The 21184-nt window shown below is 45.2% G+C and overlaps 1 protein-coding gene across 11 annotated transcripts in view; it reads left to right on the top strand.

Annotated features, from left to right (window-relative positions):
• Window positions 1–6573: 6573 nt before the first annotated feature.
• USP28 (ubiquitin specific peptidase 28) overlaps window positions 6574–21184 on the top strand; it is a 36445-nt gene continuing 21834 nt past the window's right edge. For 5 of the 11 annotated variants that reach the window (XM_066639742.1, XM_066639750.1, XM_066639749.1 and 2 more), the window contains exons 1-10: window positions 6574–6669; window positions 11535–11612; window positions 12521–12653; window positions 13224–13344; window positions 13893–14058; window positions 14749–14835; window positions 17182–17319; window positions 17972–18045; window positions 18893–18972; window positions 20190–20338. In XM_066639742.1, coding sequence (XP_066495839.1) covers window positions 6598–6669; window positions 11535–11612; window positions 12521–12653; window positions 13224–13344; window positions 13893–14058; window positions 14749–14835; window positions 17182–17319; window positions 17972–18045; window positions 18893–18972; window positions 20190–20338 — 1098 coding nt within the window. In that variant the 5' untranslated portion in view covers window positions 6574–6597. The remainder of the gene's footprint in view (window positions 6670–11534; window positions 11613–12520; window positions 12654–13223; window positions 13345–13892; window positions 14059–14748; window positions 14836–17181; window positions 17320–17971; window positions 18046–18892; window positions 18973–20189; window positions 20339–21184) is intronic. The other 6 variants (XM_066639747.1, XM_066639752.1, XM_066639751.1 and 3 more) reach the window with 3 other exon arrangements.

The raw sequence follows: 21184 nt of genomic DNA, 5'->3' as shown, positions 1-21184 counted from the left end.
CTCTACTGCCTTGTCACTCACAGACCTTGTCTTTGCCAGGAACAGGACTGCTTCTCCAGACCCCCAATGAAAGGGGTCACTTTCCTGCAGGCAGCACTTCTCCCTGCTTCCCAACACCACAACACTGCAGCTCTCTTAAATTGTCCAGGGCGCTCGGCAGAAGGCCAGCCTCCCCTCTCAAAGCACTTGCAAGGTCTAAAACAAGCCTCCCCCTTTGGGATGAAATGGATCCCAGAGAACATTTCAATTTTGCTAAGCCCCTGATGGAGCCCGAGGCCATGGCCTGGGGCTGGATGGCAAGATGCTCAGATTCCTAGCAGGATGCCTGTCCTGCTCTCCGCCTAAAAGCCATGCTTGGGGCTAACTCGCATTCTGGTCTTTGCAATCATAATTGAAGCCTAAATAGGTGCTCTAAATCAGACCTATGCATTGTCATCTTTTCGTGTTGACAGCAATTAACCGCACACGCTCTCAAATTACCTTGGGTAATGGAAACTTGCTATTGCCTAATGAAGGGCATTCACTAACAGTGTGCACCAGGGCAGGGGACAGGGGGTAGAGCTGCTGAACTAGCCGGGCTTCATGTCATCCTTCCGTCTTCTCTCCCTTTAATTAAAAGACATGCTTGGTCATGATTAATGCCAGTACTCCAGCTGGGCTCGCCTGGGCACTTTGCAGGAGGAAAATGAGACATCCCCTTTCCGGTAAGGCTGCTCCCAGGGATCAATCCATTCTTGGCCCTGGAGTAGGGCTCCACTGGCCAATCACTGTTAACGGAGGCTGTTTTTAACTTAGCAAGAAAAGCCAGCAAGAGGGGCTCTGCCTACTGGCTGTCCCTGAGCACATCAAAACATGGGCAGAGAACCCTTTGGCCCCTCCTTCTTACTGTGAACTGCGATAGAGGCTGACCAGACACCATCCTTTCTGACTCTTCAATTGTTTATTTCTTGTGAACCAAGACAGGGACAAATGGCTTGTGAACAACTGAAATGCAGGCACACCTGTTCAGATCACACAGTGCAGCAGTTTGGACCAGCATAGTGTCTTGCACAATAGATGAGGTTCTGAAGGACCTGAGAGGCAGCACCTTATCAAAGGACAGAGAGTCTGTGCCACAAGTAAGATTTTACCCAGGGCTTCAGAATGCATCAGCTTTTTATATTCCACCTATGCAACAGGAGCTGCTATAGGCTCACCAAGCCCTTGTCCACAGCCTCATCCAGAGGCTGAAGCCACTAAAAGAAGGGTTGGATTAACTGGGTGGCCAGTTTCCACCCATTTCTAGAACATTCTGCCATGTCAGTGAAGCTGAACCCAGGCACAGGCACCTTGCATTCTTCTGCCTGGCACGCCACTGTACCCTGAATTCTGCTCAGCAGAAAATTAGCAATATAGCTGTAGCCTCTCCAGAAGAGCTGTCTGAATTATCGAGATGGTGAAAGGTTTATTATGCAAACATAATAAACGTAATAAGGGACGTGTTTATTATGCAAACAGCAACTGAGTTATGTGTCCTTTAAGACTACTAAATAGTTTTTAATTACTGCTATATCAGTAAATCCCATAAATATGCAAATGCAATTAGTTCACAAAATAGGCCCTAAATATCTTTATTCCTCTCCAACAAAGTTCTTTGAAGTTAATCGCCAGCTTCCTTTGTTTGGTCCCTGGGTAGTGGAGCCGACAAGGACGGGAATTATGACAGATGCACAAATTCAGAGGGAGATTTTCCTTGTTCTCCTCCTCCAAATGCCACATCTGGACAGGCAAGGGGTGTGGAGGAAGGGAAAAGAAGTCAGAAGAAGAGCCACCTCTTCCCTGATATCAAGTTTCATTGTCTTGTTTGCAACAGCTCCAGCGTGTTCTGTGCTGCACATGACAAACACATCAAAATGTTGTCTTCTACACATCAGTTATACCCAAGGTTTCTTTTCTTTTAAGAAGGGGAAGATACAGATGAGCACTGAACAAGCAGTAAGCCAGGAATGTTATTATGAGGGATCCAACAGAGCCAGAGAATCATTGCAGAATAAAAACTGAATGGCCCAATATGATTACAGCCATTTATGCGTACTGCCTTCTCATGAGCAATTGGGTAGAATTCACTCTCATGCTGTTCCATATATCTCCACACTTACAGGATCAGAGGATTATCTTTTGTAATGAAAGCCAAATGCTCAGGGTGAGAACTGGAGTATCCCCACTAAGACCAGGTCACCAACCCCCAATGCTGTTCTTCCATGGCTGCAGCCCAGGCTCTGACTGAATACAAAATATCCATTGCATGTTGGGCCCTGCTCCTTCGCAAACAATTTATAGAACTAACTGCTCTAGTCCCAGAGAATGAGAGAAATGAGCTCACCACAATGAATATGGGAAAGGGTAACATCAGGGCAATTTGTTATATCAATTGTAAGGAGTTGCCTGGTTCCACTGAGATACTAAAGACCAACTGGTCTAGGTGAAAACCAGATAGCACTCAGTTTGGAGCAGAGAGGATGTGTTTATGAGACAAGGGACAGAGCAATGTTTTTGGAGACAACAAGCACCGCTCATATATACGGGGTGTGGGTATGGATATATAGAGTGTGTTTGGGATAGACAAGCTCCACTTTGCTGGGACAAAGAACCTGTCACATTCCCAGTGTTGGATTTCACACCCAGTTTTGTAAAGCAGCAGACCCTGAAGAAGGGAGAAAAGGAAACCCTTGAGAAATACAGAGCTGGCAACCATGTCAGGCAGTTACGGAGATTATGAATGGGAGTGAGTTTGCACAGCAGGAAGAGACTAGGATGTACAGTAGGACTGACACTGAAAACATGGCAGTCCATCCAACCACCGTCATGGTCCCTGAGATCAAGGTCTTCCTCCTTAGCACGTCAGCTACTTTCTTCCTTGTCAGCCCTGAGTCAGGCAAGAAGTTTTTTAAGGACTTCATCCCCAGTGTGTCCAGCATCTCACCCATTATTACGCACCTGAACCACTTATACCAAGATGAGGCTTATGGACTACCCCACCCAGTGTGAGCAGAGGCAAAATTCTCTCTGATGCTCCTCGGCTGTGCACTCCCATTTTCCTCCTCTTGATCAAATAGCAGGTGATGGGAAAGATCCCTGAGCCAGCCAGAGCAGACCATATTGGACTAGATGGACCAGTTGTTTAGTGAAGTCGCTTCAGTCGAGAGCTTTGCCATGACATTTCATCCTGACAAGGAAGATGTGAAAAAGCATTTCGACCTGAGGAGCTTGGAGAGGTAGGTCAGTGAGCAAAATCTACTGTCAGTGGACGTGCCTGCTGCAGCCCTTGCTTAATACAAAATACAGCCCTGCCTTATTGCAAAGGAGTTTGCATAACTTGGAAAAGTTTTTGTGGAGCTCCTGCACTCACATGCATTTCATATAGTCAGAGCGCCACCTGGGGGCCAAGCTGGTCTTTTCTGGCCTGGGTAGTTGGCTCCTGATCAGAGTCAGGAGAAAAAGAGTGGCAGGTCCTGCTTTAATGTCAGATGCCCTCAGGAGTAGGAACAGTGTGGTTTTGTCCCATGGGTTCACATTTTGGTCATGAAATCAACAATTCAGAAGAGTATCAGCAAGCGGGGCTGAGGGAACAAAGGGGGAAAATATGCACTGCAAAATAATGCTGGTAAGATGAGTGTGCACAGAGCTGACTATCCCTGGATCTCAAAACTTGGGAGGACCTGATGCCTGGATCATTTATACCAGAGGTGTCAAACATAAGGCCTGGGGGCTGGATGAAGCCCGTGGAAGCTTTTTATCCAGCCCTCAGGCTCTCAGCTGATGAGCAGTGCTGAGGTGGCACTGCTGAAAGGGCAGCCCGCACAAAAGTTGAGCTCTCCCATATCTTGAAGTATGACAAAGATTTATGTATTTTCTCTTCTGTCATTTGCAGCTAATGGATTCCTAAGTGAGAAAAAGTGCTTATTTTTTGTTATGACCTGTTTAATGACATCATTTCCTGCCTAATGACATCACTTTTGCCCCTCAGGAGACATCATGAATACCTTTTGGCCCTTGGTATGAAATGAATTTGACACCCCTGATTTATACTTTCTATGACCAAAGCGTAGCAAAAGTCAGACAAGCTATATTAGAGGGAAAGCAAGTGCCGGCAAGGCACCTATCTCTCTGCCAGTCCAAGATATGCTTCGTTGCAGCCATTTTCAACCACTGTGCCGTGGCACACTGATGTGCCACAAGTGGTCCACAGGTGTGCCACAGGAATTTGGGGTAAGGTCATTTATTAGTAGGGCCAGTGGGAGATGTGAGCCCCACTGGCAGCATGGCGTGCCCTGACACTGGTAAAAAACCTGGTGGTGTGCCCTGATCGTTTTAGTGCCTTGTCAGATGAAGAAGGTTGAAAATCACTGCTTTATGGAAACAGGGTGCAAGAGCTGATATTTATTTATGTGTTTATTTACAGCAGGGTTCAGACATGCCAAGAAACAGGTTCCCTCCATTATGCAGGTGCAGTCAGAAGAACTCCACAAGACAGCAGGTAAGTGGAACCAGCAAGTTTTTATTTTATGCCCCAACAGCAGATCAGCAGTGATCAGGACAAAGCAACCAATCTAAGGGCCAGATCCTGTCCGACTTTCCAGTGCTGTTGCAGCCACCATGCAGCCCAGAGGTCAGGGAACAAATGTTCCCTCACCCTGCACCAGAGTTAGTAAGTCGAACAGGATCGGCCCCAAGTCAAGACAGATCTACCCAATTATACCTTTCCCAAGTTCAGTAGATGTTTAATCTCAGCAGAAGAGTTTTTGGAGACAGCAGGTGCAGTGGGGCTTATTCCCAGGTAAGTGTAGAGAGGATGGCAGCCTCACGGCCCTGCCCTATGCATGTCTCCTCAGAAGTAAGCCCCACTGTAGTCAATGGGCTTACTCCCAGGTAAGTGTAGAGAGGGTGGCAGCCTCAGGGCCCTGCCATAAAAACAGCCCCACTGGATCAGGCCATAGGCCCATCTAGTCCAGCTTCCTGTATCTCACAGCGGCCCTACAAATGCCCCAGGGAGCACACCAGATAACAAGAGACCTCATCCTGGTGCCCTCCCTTGCATCTGGCATTCTGACATAGCCCATTTCTAAAATCAGGAGGTTGCACATACACATCATGGCTTGTAACCCGTAATGGATCTTTCCTCCAGAAACCTCTCTAATCCCCTTTTAAAGGTGTCCAGGCCAGACGCCATCACCACATCCTGTGGCAAGGAGTTCCACAGACCAACCACACGCTGAGTAAAGAAATATTTTCTTTTGTCTGTCCTAACTCTCCCAACACTCAATTTTAGTGGATGTCCTCTGGTTTTGGTATTATGTGAGAGTGTAAAGAGCATCTCCCTATCCACTCTGTCCATCCTCTGCATAATTTTGTATGTCTCAATCATGTCCCCCCTCAGGCGTCTCTTTTCTAGGCTGAAGAGTCCCAAACACCGTAGCCTTTCCTCATAAGGAAGGTGCCCCAGCCCAGGAATCATCTTAGTCGCTCTCTTTTGCACCTTTTCCATTTCCACTATGTCTTTTTTGAGATGCGGCGACCAGAACTGGACACAATACTCCAGGTGTGGCCTTACCATCGATTTGTACAACGGCATTATAATATTAGCCGTTTTGTTCTCAATACCCTTCCTAATGATCCCAAGCATAGAATTGGCCTTCTTCACTGCCGCCGCACACTGGGTCGACACTTTCATCGACCTGTCCACCACCACCCCAAGATCTCTCTCCTGATCTGTCACAGACAGCTCAGAACCCATCAGCCTATATCTAAACTTTTGATTTTTTACCCCAGTGTGCATGACGTTACCCTTACTGCCCAATGCATGTCTCCTCAGTAGTAAGCCCCACTGTAGTCTATGGGCTTACTCCCAGGTAAGTGCAGAGAAGATGGCAGCCTCACAGCCCTGCCCTTTGCGTGTCTCCTCAGAAGTAAGCCCCACTATAGTCAATGGGCTTACTCCCAGGTAAGTGTAGAGAGGATGGCAGCCTCACAGCCCTGCCCTATGCATGTCCCCTCAGAAGTAAGCCCCACTATAGTCAATGGGCTTACTCCCAGGTAAGTGTAGAGAGGATGGCAGCCTCACGGCCCTGCCCTATGCGTGTCTCCTCAGAAGTAAGCCCCACTGTAGTCAATGGGCTTACTCCCAGGTAAGGAAGCGCGGCCCGAGGCCACAGCTGCCCGGGAACAGCCCCATCGCCTGCAGCGAGACTCGCTTCTGAGGCTCAGCGCGGCGCGCACAGCTCGTGGGGGGAGGGGCGGGCGAGGCCAGAGGGCGGGAAAGTCCGTTAAACGGTCGCCGAGGCGCGCGGGCGGCGATGGGGCGCAGGAGGCTGAGCGGCAGGCGCGCGCCCGCGTCCCAGGCAGGTGCCGGCGCCGCCAAATCCTGGCGCGCACGCGCGGGCAGCACCAGCCTGTCGGGGCTGCGGGGCGGGGCGGGTTTCGGAGCCGGCGGGGAGAGGCGGGAGCGCCGCGGCTGCCTGCGGGGGGCGTGGCGGGGCGGCGGGGGGCGCGGCCTTCCAGCGGCAGTTGAGGGCCGGGGCGGCGGGGGCTGCTCCGCGGAGTGGCGGCGACGGCGGCGCCATGACGGCCGAGCTGCAGCAGGCCCAGGAGGGGGGCGCGGCGGGGGCGGCCGCCGCTGAGAGCCGGGCACGGGTGAGGAGCCCCGGGAAGGGGGCAGGGTGGGAGGCCGTCAGGCCTGGGTGGGGGCCCCACTCGCGCTCCCCCTCACTTGTAAGTAGTGCTTATGTGTGTTTTTATATGTAGTGTATATGTTTATATATACATAAACACACACATATATGTGTGTCCTTATGTAGCGGTGTTCACATATGCGCACACACAAATATACACAACACGCATCTGCACACACATACAGGGTGACCCAAAAGTAGGTGGACAGTAAGTGGTAATAGTTATTCCACCTACTGTTTTTGGTCACCCTGTATATACACACAAAACACATGCACGCACACAGATATACACAACACATACACACAAAACACATGCGCACACTTTCACATGCACACTCACATATATACATAACAGATATACACACAAAATGCACACACATACACAACACACATACACAACAGATATACACACAAAACACATGCACACTTTCACATGCACACACACAGATATACACAACACACACATATACACCCAAAACACATGCACACACTTTCACATGCACACACACAGATATACATAACGCACAGATATACACAACACACATACATGCATATATATACAGAAAACACATGCACACACAAATATACACAACACACAAATATACACGACACACATGCACACGCTTTCACATGCAAATATACACATAACACACATGCGCACACAAATATATATACGTATGTGTGCACACACACACTGATATACACAGACACATATGCACACACACCTGTGTGTGTGTGTGTGTGTGTGTGTGTAAAGAGAGAGAGAGAGAGTCTGTCTTTTATATATAGATATTTATTTGAATATTTATACAGGTTGGGCCTCCCTTATTCGAAGTGCCCGGGACCAGAAACGTTTTGGAGATTGGATTTTTCTGTTTCAGAGCTTGCGTGCACCTAATGGGAGATCTTGGGGAGGGACCCCAGTCTAAACACAAAGTTAATTTATGTTTCATATACTCATAGCCTGAAGATAATTTTGTATAATATTTTTAATAATTTTGTGCATGATACAGTTTGTGAGTTCATTTCGTTAGGCAAAAAATTTAAAAAAAAAAAAGTCCTGTTGGTGCTCAAAAAAGTTCCATATTTTGGAATACTCCTGATTTAGGAATTCTGGATAAGGGATGCCCAACCTGCACCCTGCTTTTCAGGGGAAAAAGAGTTCACAAGACAGTTTATTGAAAATAAATCAAAGGATGAAATGGCATCTTGTCTGTCTGTCCCCCAGACACACTCCCACTCTCCCTCTGCATACTGAAGCATTAGGATACAAATGCCTCCATAAATAAAAATAAACATCCTTGGTTTTGTCAATTTCCCTTCTCACTCCTTTTGTGTGTGTGTATGTATATAGGGAGGGTGTGTGTGGTATATAATATGCACATGGACCCCAAATACTTGCATGCCCCCTTGCTCTTCTTCAAAGTTCTACATCTACTATTTTAAAGCAATTCCTCCTCAGTTGCAACTTGGGTACTCTTTTTCCTTCCCCTTCTTTGTGAAATCCCCCCCCCCCCACTGGCTTTACATTTGTCTTGTCTGTCTTGCCTTCCAAATGTTCTTGTTTACGAAAAAGAAGTTTCAAAGTCAAGCACTTGATGTGTGGCGAGTTTAAAAGTGACAGTAGGGTAACATCTCAATTTCCTTACAGTGATTTTTGGAAATTTTTTAAATTGATTGAAACTGCTATCTGGAAGGAACCCATAATACAAATTGAAATGTTTTATTTTAGTGACTAGCAACCTTTATTACTTCTCCTGCCCCAACATTTATGTGTGTGTTATTTGGAAACTTTATTTCTCTTCTCTGTTTGTGTGTATGACAGTATTTCATCCACTCTCCTTCCGTTACTTGGTCCTGCATATCACATCTACCTTTGATGTGTAGAGAGACCTTCAGAAGGGGCCATTTATAGATGTGGACCCTTCTGTTGTCTGCTCCTGCCCAGAATCTCCTTTCAGATTTTTGCATAGCTATGCCAATAACTAATCTTGCTCAAATAGAAGGTTGCTGTGATGGATTCTACAGTTGTCATTTGTGGGTGTCTGTTAACTTGACAAGGAAGTGTGCTGTGTCCTGGATCCAATATAAGTATGGGAGGTCTGCTTTGTTTTTTTCTTAGGAAAGTTCAGGTGGGCAAACTGCAAATCCCAGAGGAACTGAGATCATTCTGATGTACAAGCACAAACTTGTAGATTCCAGAACCAGATTTTCAAAATCGCTTTAATATTATCCATCTGCATTGTGCATCACAATGTACTGTGTTCATTAGGAATGTTATGCTTACCTGTAGCATCATGTTTTAACTAGTAAAGAATGTTTCAGTAAATTGTTGTCTTCGCTAGAAGATAACAAATTTTCTGTGCTTTGGCTACAAAACAATTGTAGCTGGGACAGTCTAGGCTTGTCTACTACACAGACCACATTTGCATGCTTGAAGTATCAAAAAGTAGTTGCCAAGTAGAGAGTTTTTCATCCCCTGTGTACTTCACAAATCTTAATTGGCACTGTGATGGAGTGAGGCCATAAGCCTGAAGCAGTAATAGACAGAACTTTGGTTCCTTCCTCTAGTAGTTATTGAACTGCTCCTAATGCTGTGAGACTATTGAGCCTTACAGGAACAGTTTCTGACTGTTGCCAACCAGCCTCGCATCCTGGTTTGTCTTAGGGTGGCGCTGAATACCTTCATTTGGTAGGCAGCCCCCATCCAGGCTTGTATGTTACCAAATGCTTAGTTGGGCAAGAATTGCTGGTGCAGTGTAGTGGCTAAGAGACTGAGCTGAGACTTCCTTGACCTTAATGTCATCTCTGCCATGAACTCATGAGATGGCTTTAGGCAAGTCTCTCCATCTCAGCCTCGGCTGCATTTATCTTACAGAATTTTTGTAAGGACTGCACCAAAAGCCTGAGCACTATTGATTGCCTCCAGGTGACTAGGAAAGGATGGGTTTGCAAACTGGAAGGTAGTGGTAATGCTATTATAGAAATGACTTGTTGTATGCCATCAGATGCTATAACTAGCTGTACGTTGCCCCCTCATGATAGCCTTGGGATTGCGGCTTAATATATTCAAGCATCTCTCTAAAGCCGTTTGAAAGTTACTATTTGGTAGTAGAGGAGGGAGGCATAAGACTTGGTTTGTGTAGAACTTTAGGTTCTTCTTTGATTTCTATTACCAGTTGATGCCTGCATACAAGTGTTCCTGTTCCATGATAGCAACAGATGAAATGCTCCGCTCTTTTATCAGGCAGTCAGCAATCACTATTGATCTGTACAGTCTGTAACTAAAATTAGTCAGATTGTACTTGTGACTACAGTGTCAGTTTGCTGTAATATAAAATATTATAAAATATTAAGCAGTTTTAGTTCAAAACTGCCTCTTCTGATTTTTTGATCCTGAACATAGGAGCCATTCTCTTCAGTAACTGGTGAAGGAGAGAAGCCTTACCAGTATGTGCTTTTAACATTGAGGAGAACACAAAAATATGTGTTGCTTGACTCGCCACTTTTTTTAAAGCGCTTGCAAAAGCTTTCTGTGAACTCAGCAACCTAATCTGTGCCACTTGGACCAGTGTCACCTGCAGGTGAATCTGTGTTGCCTCAGTTTTTTAAAAGCAATGGTACTGGCTTGTCTTGTGTTGCAGATTCATGGGACCTGTTGCTGACAGTGAACCACAGCCTGAATGGAGTAGAAACCTAACTGCTTGAAACATGATCTTGTTTTTGTGCAACATAAACTAGATAGTGTTGTGCCATCAAACTTCCTCTTCTACTGCACTCCCTCTAGGAATCTCTGAAATGGCCTGAAAACAGACAGTACAGTACTAGCTCCTTAATCAGCTGATTGCAGGGCATTTTGGTGGAGTGGGGTCTGGTGTGCAAGGCATCTCTGGCACCTTGTTGTAAGTGAGAAATGACAAACCAAAATGGCATGTGCAGCCTGCTTAAAATAGCTACTCATCAAACCCTGCAAGTTCCCTGGGCTCCTTATATGTCCTACAGCACATGTTGCTGCTTTTGAGTGGAATTAATATGTGGACTGCTATGAGCTCCCCAAATCCCTTTTCCTTTTCTACAGTGTCATTTAACCTCTCCTTTTTCTGGCCTAGATAGAATTGTTTTTAAAGAGCATGTTCGTATCAAAATACATGAGAATAAAAAGGCATAAAATGAGGCTGGTCGCATTTTCTTTTTATTGGCCTATTGGTGTTGGGGTACATAAGCCTTTGTGCTAGCCAGAACTCTTGAATTGGGATATCTGAGAAATCTGTGTCACTGGTATGTAGCTATAGCAGTGATGTGACACAGTTCCTGGCAGTGGGGGAAAGTCTGCGTTGGCAGCCACTGTGTCACATTGATTGTATATTGGTCCCAAGAGAGGTAGGAACTGGCATAAAGGATATTAAGAAGCCTGTATGCCTCCTTCTCTGTGAATGCTCATAATGGAGCCCACCCATGTGTCTTTCCAAAAGATTTCTGCCTGTGTAAGAAGGAAGTCCTTCTCGCTAAAATGAGGAGATTTGGACAAGATGGTTCCATGCATGAGAGTGGAGCCACAGCCGAAGAAGCGCGAGGTCCATGCCACACCACTTCTGGGGACACTTTAGTGCTGGTTGTGTGAATGCAGAACTTGTCACAGATGATCTGCAACAATGTGTTTTGTTCAGTCCATTGGCTTTAACAGATTTATGTTAACTCTTTTTTTTTTTTTTAATAATAAGTGTCAAACTCAGTGGGTTTACAGGAGTATAGTCTCTGTTTTAGGGTCTGCATCGCTGTTGGCATTCCTTCTTGATGTGTTTTTCCCTCTGTCCCAATCTAATATAGAACTGCAGTGTGCTCCTCAACCAGCTGAGAGAGATCACAGGAATCCAGGATCCTTTGTTCCTCCGAGCAGCCCTGAAGGTTAGTATTCTTTTCTGTCACAAACATCATAAGTGTGTTTAAAAAGAAATTACCTCCATTTTGGTGCCTTGTACAAACTTAAATGTGCCATGTAGGTGTTTAAATTGGATGTTTTAATTGTTTTTAAGCGTTTTGTATTTTTAATGTTTATCTGTTTCCTTGTATTTTAACTTGATTGTTAGCCGCCTTGGGTGCCCTTCTGGGAGAAAGGCGGAATATACAAATCTAATAAATAAATTAATAAATAAATGTTTTAATAGTTCTTGAGTGTCAGCCTTAGTCTCCAAGTGCCTTATCTTTGTCTCTCCCCCAACTCTTGTCCTTTCCACCTGCCTTCTAGTTGCCATCTGTGTTTTGTTGATGGCATGTTTGTTTTGGCCCTTTAAGTTGAGACAGGCAGCCATGTTATCCCAGAGGGACTGCTTCAAGCCAGGAGAGAGAACAACATTAGGACAGCTGACCGTGCTGCCTTTGCTGGTCTTAAAAAGTACCTCAAGCACATCACTCTTACAGCAAGTTAAAAAAACAAGATCATGTGGGGAGGCTTTCTCAATAGTTCCTCCTCAGCTGTAGTATTCTTCCTCCTGAGATTTGCCACAACTAGCACCTCTGCCTTCTCTGACTAGGAAGATGTTTGGACTGCTTTCATAGCATTTATGAAAGCAGTGTGTCTCATTTTAATTGTTCTGTCATTTTCTTGATGTTTTGCTTCTATAAAGTTGTTACCCATGAATCCTTTGTTAATAGGCCAGAATGCTTTTAAAAATAAAGCAGTGTGATTTTTCTTAAAGCCTTTAATCTATCTAACTCCTGTGTAACTGAACTGATGTTGTGTCTTGAAATACATGAAATTCTGTGCAATGCCTCTGTGTTGTAAAATGCTGCAGTTTTTCCATGTCTTTCTTTAGGCGGCTGATGGAGACCTGATGCAGGCAGTTTGCTTCCTCACAGAGAGCCATGCTAAGGAGTTGGGCCAAGAAGCTGTTGCTGCAGAACCTTCGGACTCGGAAGGAAGTGCGGTTGTTGCAGAACAGGCAACCAGTAGGCAACGCTGTCTTTATTTTTTAGAAGTGAAAGTCAAAAATAATCTAGGTTTGCTTCTATGTGCTGAATCTCAGTTCCCATCTAACCAAACTGCCATGCTCTTATCCATGTCAGACACAAAACATTCTTGTGTTCTTTGAGTTAGTCCTCGCTGCAGAGTTTTGAGGTTTCAGTCTCTTGCCACCTTTCTATCATAAGTAAAAAAAATTGATGGCTACTGTTTGTTTAGCCCACTGACTATTTCATCAGTCCAATTAATGGATTCTTATTTATCTGTAATTAGCCCCCTGAAGACAAGCTTATGTATAAAGGTCTTACAGCCTGCATATAACAGTGCCAAAATGCAAATAGAAAGTGGAGACTTGCCTACATACAAAAGTGTCCTGAGAGCATACTTTCGCTTGCACTATTGTCAAAGGTGGCCTTCTGGTCAAGTACATGTAGGCTAAAAATGCGGAGCAAATAAGTGTGTGTGCTGTGGTCCCCTTCAGTGATCAGCAGACTGAAATGGTGCTGCTGTCAGTGCACATTTTCTCCACTTCTGTTGATGGTCACCTTGCTTTCCAGGTCCAACTGATGCAACACCAGATAATGATGCTGATCTGCAGGAAGAAGTTCCTTTGAGACCAGTCAAGGACTTCCCAAACACCCTGGCCATGGAGAAGGGTCCCAGTGCAACAGTGAACATGTATGCTATGGGTGACGGTGGTGGTGGTTTGCAGACTGTGCCTGCTCTCCGAGGTTCAGTTAGGGCTCTGTAGGCTTAAGCTGTGCTTGCGTTTCCACTTTCTAGTGTTTGCGTAGAAAACCTTGCTGCTCTCCATTCAGTAAGCTGCAATAAGCTGACTTGTGTCCATTCCAATGCATCTGATTCCCTCGTACATCTGCCGGCAGAGTTCAGCCACTCCTTTGGAAGATGCGCCTTTGGAAGGCGCCTTCCAGTCCTCTTCTCCCCACCCTCCTCCTTCCCCGAAAACCCCACGAGGCTAACCACGTTAACATCTTCATTCAGCATGGTTCATTCAGCATCATTCTCAGTGCAGAGGTGCCCTAGGTGTGAGTGAGGATGTATTTGCCTCTTCTAGGGATACTTCTTGGACTTCCAGTTGTCTTCCCTAAAGCCCAGCCAGGAGCACAGGAAGTTCCGTGTGAACACAACCTGATCGCAATACATTTGAATCTTGTCGTATTACCTCACGTTTGCTGTCTGATGACTTGTTATATTGTATTCCCTAGCAGAGCCCAGGAGCCAAGTGTGACTGAAAGCAAAAATCGCTCCAAAAGAAAACGATGCGAGGTTTGGGGAGAGAACACCTCACAGAGTGAGTGGAGTAGAGTTGGTGAATGGCCAGTAGGGATGAAAAACATTGGCAACACTTGCTGGTTCAGCGCAGTCATACAGGTAAGAAGCTGCTGATGGAGCCTCAAGGGTTGTCCTGCTAGGGCTGTGGCAGTGTAGCACTTTGTGTAGAAAATTGGCAGTGTAGAAAATTGATGGCACTTGCGGAGGTGAACATAGTGTTAGCTTACAACTGGCTGTTGTGCAAAACAATGGTCCTTTTGTGCTCGTCCACTAACCCTTGTGTAAAGAAATTGAGGTACTAATGTGGCTCCCATGTGCTTTCTGTGTCGGAGCTCCAAACACAACCCAGATACGTAACGTCACAGTAAAGTCAGAGTTCAGAGTTCTGGGGACTTTGGGAGAGGTTGGGAAGTGGAGGAGCTTGAGCTAGAGGTGGGGCTATACCCTCTCCAGGGATGGATTTCCCCTATAGGGAGGAGGGGACTGCTTCTGTAGGAGAACACAGCTATAGTTCTTAGTAGGATGAGAGGGTTGTGTGCTTTTCAAGGCCCACTGACTTGTAAAGTATGTGCTTAAATCCCTCTGAGGGGACTTGGATCCTCTTCAAAGTGGCTGTTGGACCACGTGCAGTTGTCTTACACAAGTGCTTGCTGGGAAGAAAACATGTCACACTTGAAATTGTCATGAGAATGGGTAGTACTCAGAAGGTAGCGATGCTGGACTGAGAACCCATTACGGAACTTGCTTTGATCAGATGAGGCAATGGTTTAATTTGAGGATTTTTGTCAGTCTCTTTTCCAGCTGCCTGAATTCCGACGGCTAGTTCTCAGCTACTCCCTTCCAAATCGTGTACTTGAAAATTGCCAAAGCCGTAGTGTAAGTAGTCTCAGGGTGGCAAGTCTTTCTGACTTTTCTGTTGTATTTTCTTTGCCTGAAATTCGAATAAAGTTTGTTGGCTCTTTGTGGCATTTGTTAGTGAGTCTACAAAGAGTGTGAAGGTTGAAGCTGCCTTCAGATTTTTTTCCCTCTCTCTGATGCAAAGAAACTTAAGATTACTGCAGTAATTATTTTGGTACTCTTTCAACTAGCTAGTTCTATTTTTTATAACTACAGGTAGAGCCTATTTATCCATGTTAGTTCCATTCCATGACTCAGCACAATTAACAAAAAATGTATTGTGCTAAATTCCATATAGTTACACAAAGAGGCTGCAGCCTGACACTTCCAGATGGAAGGAAACTAAGGCAGCTGTCATCAATCCCCTCCCCTTCCCCCCGCCTCCCCCTCCTTCCCCTTTCACAGGTGGAATGCTGAGCTTGCCTGGGAAGCCTTGTCCTCTGTGTCCCAGGCAGCCTCCCAACAGCACTGCAGGTTCTCCTCCTCCTCTTTGCTGCTGCCGCTCCTGCAGCCCTTCCTGGACGTCGCCATCGTGGAAGCTCCTCTGCCCCAGAGCTTTCTGGGACTTGTAGTCCGGCTCTCTGCTCACCCTCACCTGTCTCTAAAAGGCTTGCCAAGGCTTGCTTGGGAAGGCTTGCTGGAGCAGGACAGTCTGCATCATCTAGGGGAGGGGGATTCAGCAAACACTCCCTGGTTTTTTTTAAGCAATCCCCTCTCCTCCTTCTCTGTACTCAGCCCTCCCCGTTGCCAGCTGTCCTACTTCTTTCACAGGTGGGATGTTGAGCTTTTAAGAGTTCAGCCCTATGCGTTTCTACTCAGAAGTAAGCCCCATTCTAGTCAGTGGGGCTTACTCCCATGAAAGTGTGGAGAGAATTGTAGGCTAAATCTCATGCTTTACTTGCTAGAAAGGCTTGCTTGTGTCAGAGATAGCCTGCACCATCTGGGGGGGCAGAATTCGGCAAACACTCCCTGGGTTTTTTAAAGCAATTCCCTCTGTTGCTACTGCACCTGCCTCTCTCTGTGAGAGAGAGAGAGAGACCCCCACCCCATTCGCGTTGAGACAAATCATTGATTTTTATCCGTTGAGATAAGAAGTGAATAAATAGGCTGCACCTGTAGATTATAATTTGAGCCACAGTGTGGAAATGGGTGTTTTTTATTTATTTTATTTTAGAACATTTTTATTGCACCTTCCTGCCAAATACGTGGGACACCTAAGGTAACTCACAACAATGAACTTAGAAATATAATTGCATATAAAAATAAGAGGCAAATAAAACACTCATAACAGTAAAAGCAATAAAATACAATGAAGATTATCAGAGCATGGGACATGAGAACAGTTTCTTTTGCAATAGGCAATGCAACATGTATAAAAGCAAAATGGTGACTGAAGCTACTGGAAAACCTAAAGTGAAAGTCAAATAGAAATAATTTTTAAAAATTATAATAGAACCTTAACTGTATACATGCACCACATTGAAACAATGATGCATTGGGTTCAAATTTAGGTATTTGCTCTTTGGGAAACTTTCACTCTTTTGAATATCAAACCAGAATCAAAGTGTTTCCTTGGGAAATTTCCCACTTCTTACCTTTTGCATTTATGACTTGAAAAGAAGAAAACATCTCTAGAAGAGGTTGGTACCATTTTCTGTTAACTGTCAAACTAGTCAGGTGACTGGACAGGCCACGTTGGTCCATGTCTGACAACCATATTAGCGGAAAACCCCTGGCATGTGTGAGCTGTGACAAGTCATGATTATTGTCAGAATACAAATGAAAAGCTACTTTATCTTATAGAACAGGTTGGTATTTGGATGTGAAGTTTACTGGTGTCAGGAGCCTTGTTCAGAAGTGGTGTACCATGGAGAATCTCTGTGGTTACAGCAGCTCCAAGAGCATGCCAGCAAGCCATGCCCCACTGCTGAAAATGGTGGATGATCTTTCCATGAGGTGACAAACACTCTCTTGTTGAGCGAGGTTGAGGAGCATCAAACTGTGAGCATGGTAGCAGGGGTATGACCAGTGTTCTCTGTAAAAATGACAGAGGCTGCTCAGGGGGTGGCTCCAGAGTGCTTGGCAATTACATTGCTGAGCACTGCAGCACCATGAAGTAAGTTGTGCAGATTCTAACTGTGTAGCTGCACAGCTAGAGGGACCAGTGGACATGGCTTGCCAGCTGCTCCTCCAAACTCCAGCCTGTTCCACAACTGATTCTGTAAACTAACAACCTTGTTATTGTGTGTGCTTTTCTAACAACTTGTTACAGCAGATCTGCTCTGTCACTTCTTTACAGTTCATTATATTTTCTTGCTCACACAGAAGAAGAGGAACATTGCGTTCATGCAGGAACTCCAGTGTCTCTTTGCTTTAATGCTGGGAACACTCCGTAAATTTGTGGACCCTTCTACAGCCCTGGAACTTCTCAGAGGTGCATTCAGATCCCCTGAGGAGCAGCAGGTAAAGGGACTGGAAGTTTCATCACAGTTTTAGAGCTATCATGATGCCAAAGGTTGTGATCTTGGGGCATGAAAAGATGTGATGGCAGCATGTTCTGGTTCCTATTATCAGTGGCTTGTAGAGGAAGGATTTGTTCAGTATGGCATAACAGGGACTTGAATTTCTCCCTAGAAACTGCTTGTGATTTTCCTGTCACATTCTCCCAACAGCGACTGTTTCTTGCCTCAAAGCTCCACTGAGATAACAGTGGTTAAACAAAGGGTTTTTTTTTGGGGGGGGGGGGGAGCAGGAGTTTTCTACTGTCATCTACTGGCCTGTACTGTGCATTAACTTGTTTGTCCTCTTCGTCTTCCCCCCCCCCCCCATCAAATCTTGTTGGTAGACTTTCTGTGTGAAGGTTCTACTGTCATCATATGTAAGTTAGCCCACTGTTACATGCTATCCATTAGAAATTGGCATGGCCTTGTCAAGAGTTCATTTGAGCAGGCTCACTTGTATAGCAGGATCCAGTTCCCTTTCTTCTGAGAACTTGTGCGTGCATTTAGTTGGCCTTTGTGGAAAGATCAGCGTGTAGGTAACAAGTGTGTCACTGTTCCCTGCTCACAACTTCTTAAAGTGGTAGTTAACTTTGTTATCTCTGACTTCCTCTTAGCAAGATGTGAGCGAGTTTACCCATAAACTCCTGGATTGGCTGGAGGATGCTTTTCAGTTGGCTGTGGATGGCAGGTGAGTCTCGGGACAGGGGTGCCTGTGTCTCAGCTTGGTAGAGCAGAAGAAACTGAATGGTCTATTATTGAACTTTCTTTTTTCTTTCCATTGGGTAGAACAGATTGCTCCTATCAGTGTAGTGTTGTGAGGTTATGTCGGCATTTCTCATCATGTATTAGAGCAGGAGTGGCTTGGGAGCCACATGCAGCTCTTTGACATATAAGCTCTCAGGAATATATTGACTGAGTTGCTTTTTGCATCACAATTAATATAAAAGGTAAACAAGAAATTTTCAAGCTGTGAAACTTCTAACAGATTATTTTTAGTTTGGCTCAATGTGAAAGCTGTGCCATGATCTGAGTCACTAAGTATTACTCAGATGCACTCTGGAGAGTTCATGCAACTCTGTCACCCAGAGTCCCATTCTTGCTGTGTTAGGCTGTGCACTTCTGTCTGCCATTGGTGAGGGAATGGTCTGGCTGTGGGTGTAGGAGAAATTCTCTTTGCACAGAGAGCTTACATGTTGCTGTGAAGGCTAGACTACAACTCTTCTCTCCAATACAATGGTCTTCTGTGGGCAAGACTATGCATACAGAAGATTTCATTGTGTGTGTTCCCACTTGGAGCAGTACAGCCCATCACAGTGAAAACTAGGCATATGCCATGATTTTCCAAGTGAATATTTTAGATATGTATGCTATTTTATAGACCACTCCTGCTTTCTTCTCGTTAACTTGTAAACTCCTGAAGAATGCTAAAACCTTCTAAAACTCAGTGTTAAAGTCTCTCTCTCTCTCTCTCTCTCTCTCTCTCTCTCTCTCTGGTGGTTCACCTAATATGCTGTCACGTCTTTCCTATTCTGAAGCAGTACCTCTCAGGACAAATCTGAAAACCCGATGGTTCAGCTTTTTTATGGGACTTTTCTAACCGAAGGGATTCATGAAGGTAAGCTGGACAAGTGTTTGAGGTTCAGATCTCCTGTGTGTGCTGAGAGGGGGGCTTTGTAGGGCTAGATGTGTGGTAGTACTTGAGTACATTGTTGCAATTGTCTGGTTCTCTATTAAAACAGGGCCCCATCCAACCAAAGCTCTTACATGTCCCACTGGCTTCCTAGGCATGTGTCTAACTCTCATTGAAAGGGAATCTGAAGGTACTTAACTTTGAAGTCATGACAGTCTTCTGTCATGTAACTTACTTTCCCTGAGAGAGAGATCCTGTCTGGGCCCTCTAGTGAACTCGGGACCCTCCTGAGTTCATTCCTTTCCCTGCACTCTGATGTGGTGCAGTTTAAAAACAGGTCTTGACCCAACTTAACTGAGCAGTGCCTCTTCCTCATCTCATTTGACCTGTTTACTCTGTAGACAGAGAAGATACCATATTTTCTACACCTCCAGAGCCCAAGGTACTGTTGCTGTTAACAGAATTATAGGAGTGTTGAGACACATGCTAAACATGTGAGACTAAATAGGATTATTTTGCATTTATATAGTACTCTTGAATATTCAAAGCACTGAACGTATACAGGGTGACCCAAAAGTAGGTGGAATAAATGTTATCATTTACTGTCCACCTACTTGTGGGTCACCCTGTATTATCTTGGGAATCCTTCCAACAACCTCCTTGTAAAGCATGTGAGCATTGTTCTCCCGGTTTGGAGTACAGAGCTTACATTGAAAGTGAGCTCCTGTTAAGTTCATGGCGGTGGTAAGACTTTGTCCAGGGTGTTTCTGATTCATGGCTGAGTCTCTTGGCCAGTATGTTGGCTCTCAAGGAGGTCCCCAGTTGAGTCCTTGCAGCTCCACTTAAAAAATAGGTAGTGGTAACGAGAGAGTTGGAGGGCAGAACTGCTGAGCCAGGTGAAACAGTGGTCTGACATGTTCATGAGTGGCACAGTGTTAGGTTGTGTACTGTCCTGCTAACCTATGTGATAATCAAGGCAAGTGATGGAAAGAAGTGAATCAAGGAAACAGGACACAGTCCTGAAGGTTGTTAGAAGTTAGTCAATTCAGCTTCTGAGAGACTTCAGGACTAACGCTTCTTTCACGTGTGTTCACAAGTCAGAAAAAAACTGTTGGAATTTCCATAGGCACCTGTTGCAGTATCTAAATGTCAGTATCTGGGTCTTCTGAAGCTGGGTTATGACTTTTCTTCCTCTGTGTCAGGCAAGACCTTTTCCAAAATAGAGACCTTTGGCCAGTATCCCTTGCAGGTAAATGGTTACAAGAACTTGCACGAGTGTTTGGAAGGAGCCATGGTAGAGGGGGAGACCGAACCATCACCATCTGATCAGTCAGCCAAGTATGGGCAAGAGGTTAGTCTCGCTTGGCCTCCAGTATCACCTTCTTACATTTCTTTTGCCACAGTTTATGTTCCTTTTTATTCTCCTCATTAGGGCAAGACTTCCATTTACGGAAGGAAGCTTCCTTGCCCTTCACAGCCTCTCTAACTTGGCTGGTTAGCCATGCGGGCACTCTCCTGGATTTAGTGGAACCCTTCTTTCTTTGCGGTATACACCTCTGCTGGGCCTCTATTACTGTTGTTTTAAGCAGCCTCCATGTACTCTGGAGAGATTGAACTCTTTTTACCCTCCCTTTCAACCTCCTTCTAACCAGCCTCCTCATTTGAGGGAAGTGTAAAATGCCCTCATCTGTGTACCTGGTTTAGATGGGATGAAACTTGCTTTGTGTACTTTTTGTAGGCGCATGGTGGTAAAATGCACCATTGGCATGCTTGGCATAACCTGTGCAGGGGTGTTAAGTTTGTAAAGGAGTGTATTTATGATTGTGCAAGTGTGATAAAGTGTCTCTCTTTCTGTTGAAGCCTACCCGTACCCGAGTAGGGAAGAACCACTTCCTCCAAATTTTCGGAGGGTAAAAGTACAGTGCTTAACTTGATGGTATGCTCTTTATTTTGTAATATGTGTTTTCCCTCTTGGTGTATATTGCACTCGCATTTTCACTCCTCTTGATCTCCTGCCTCTGCTGGCTTGCTGTTTTGCTATTTAATGTAAATCCTTGACCTATTTTTAAGAGAATATGAAGCACCTCTTCATAAATCCATATTAAAGAGTGCAGAGGGAAGTGGCAAAGGCTCTCTTCCTGTCCTTCCCCATCTCCTTTTTGCTATTTAAGAACATGGCAGCATTGCGTTTTCATAG

Source organism: Tiliqua scincoides, chromosome 11 (genome assembly GCF_035046505.1).
Source record: "Tiliqua scincoides isolate rTilSci1 chromosome 11, rTilSci1.hap2, whole genome shotgun sequence".
NCBI classification, from domain to species: Eukaryota; Metazoa; Chordata; class Lepidosauria; order Squamata; family Scincidae; genus Tiliqua; species Tiliqua scincoides.
This window is presented reverse-complemented; position numbering and strand designations above follow the sequence as displayed.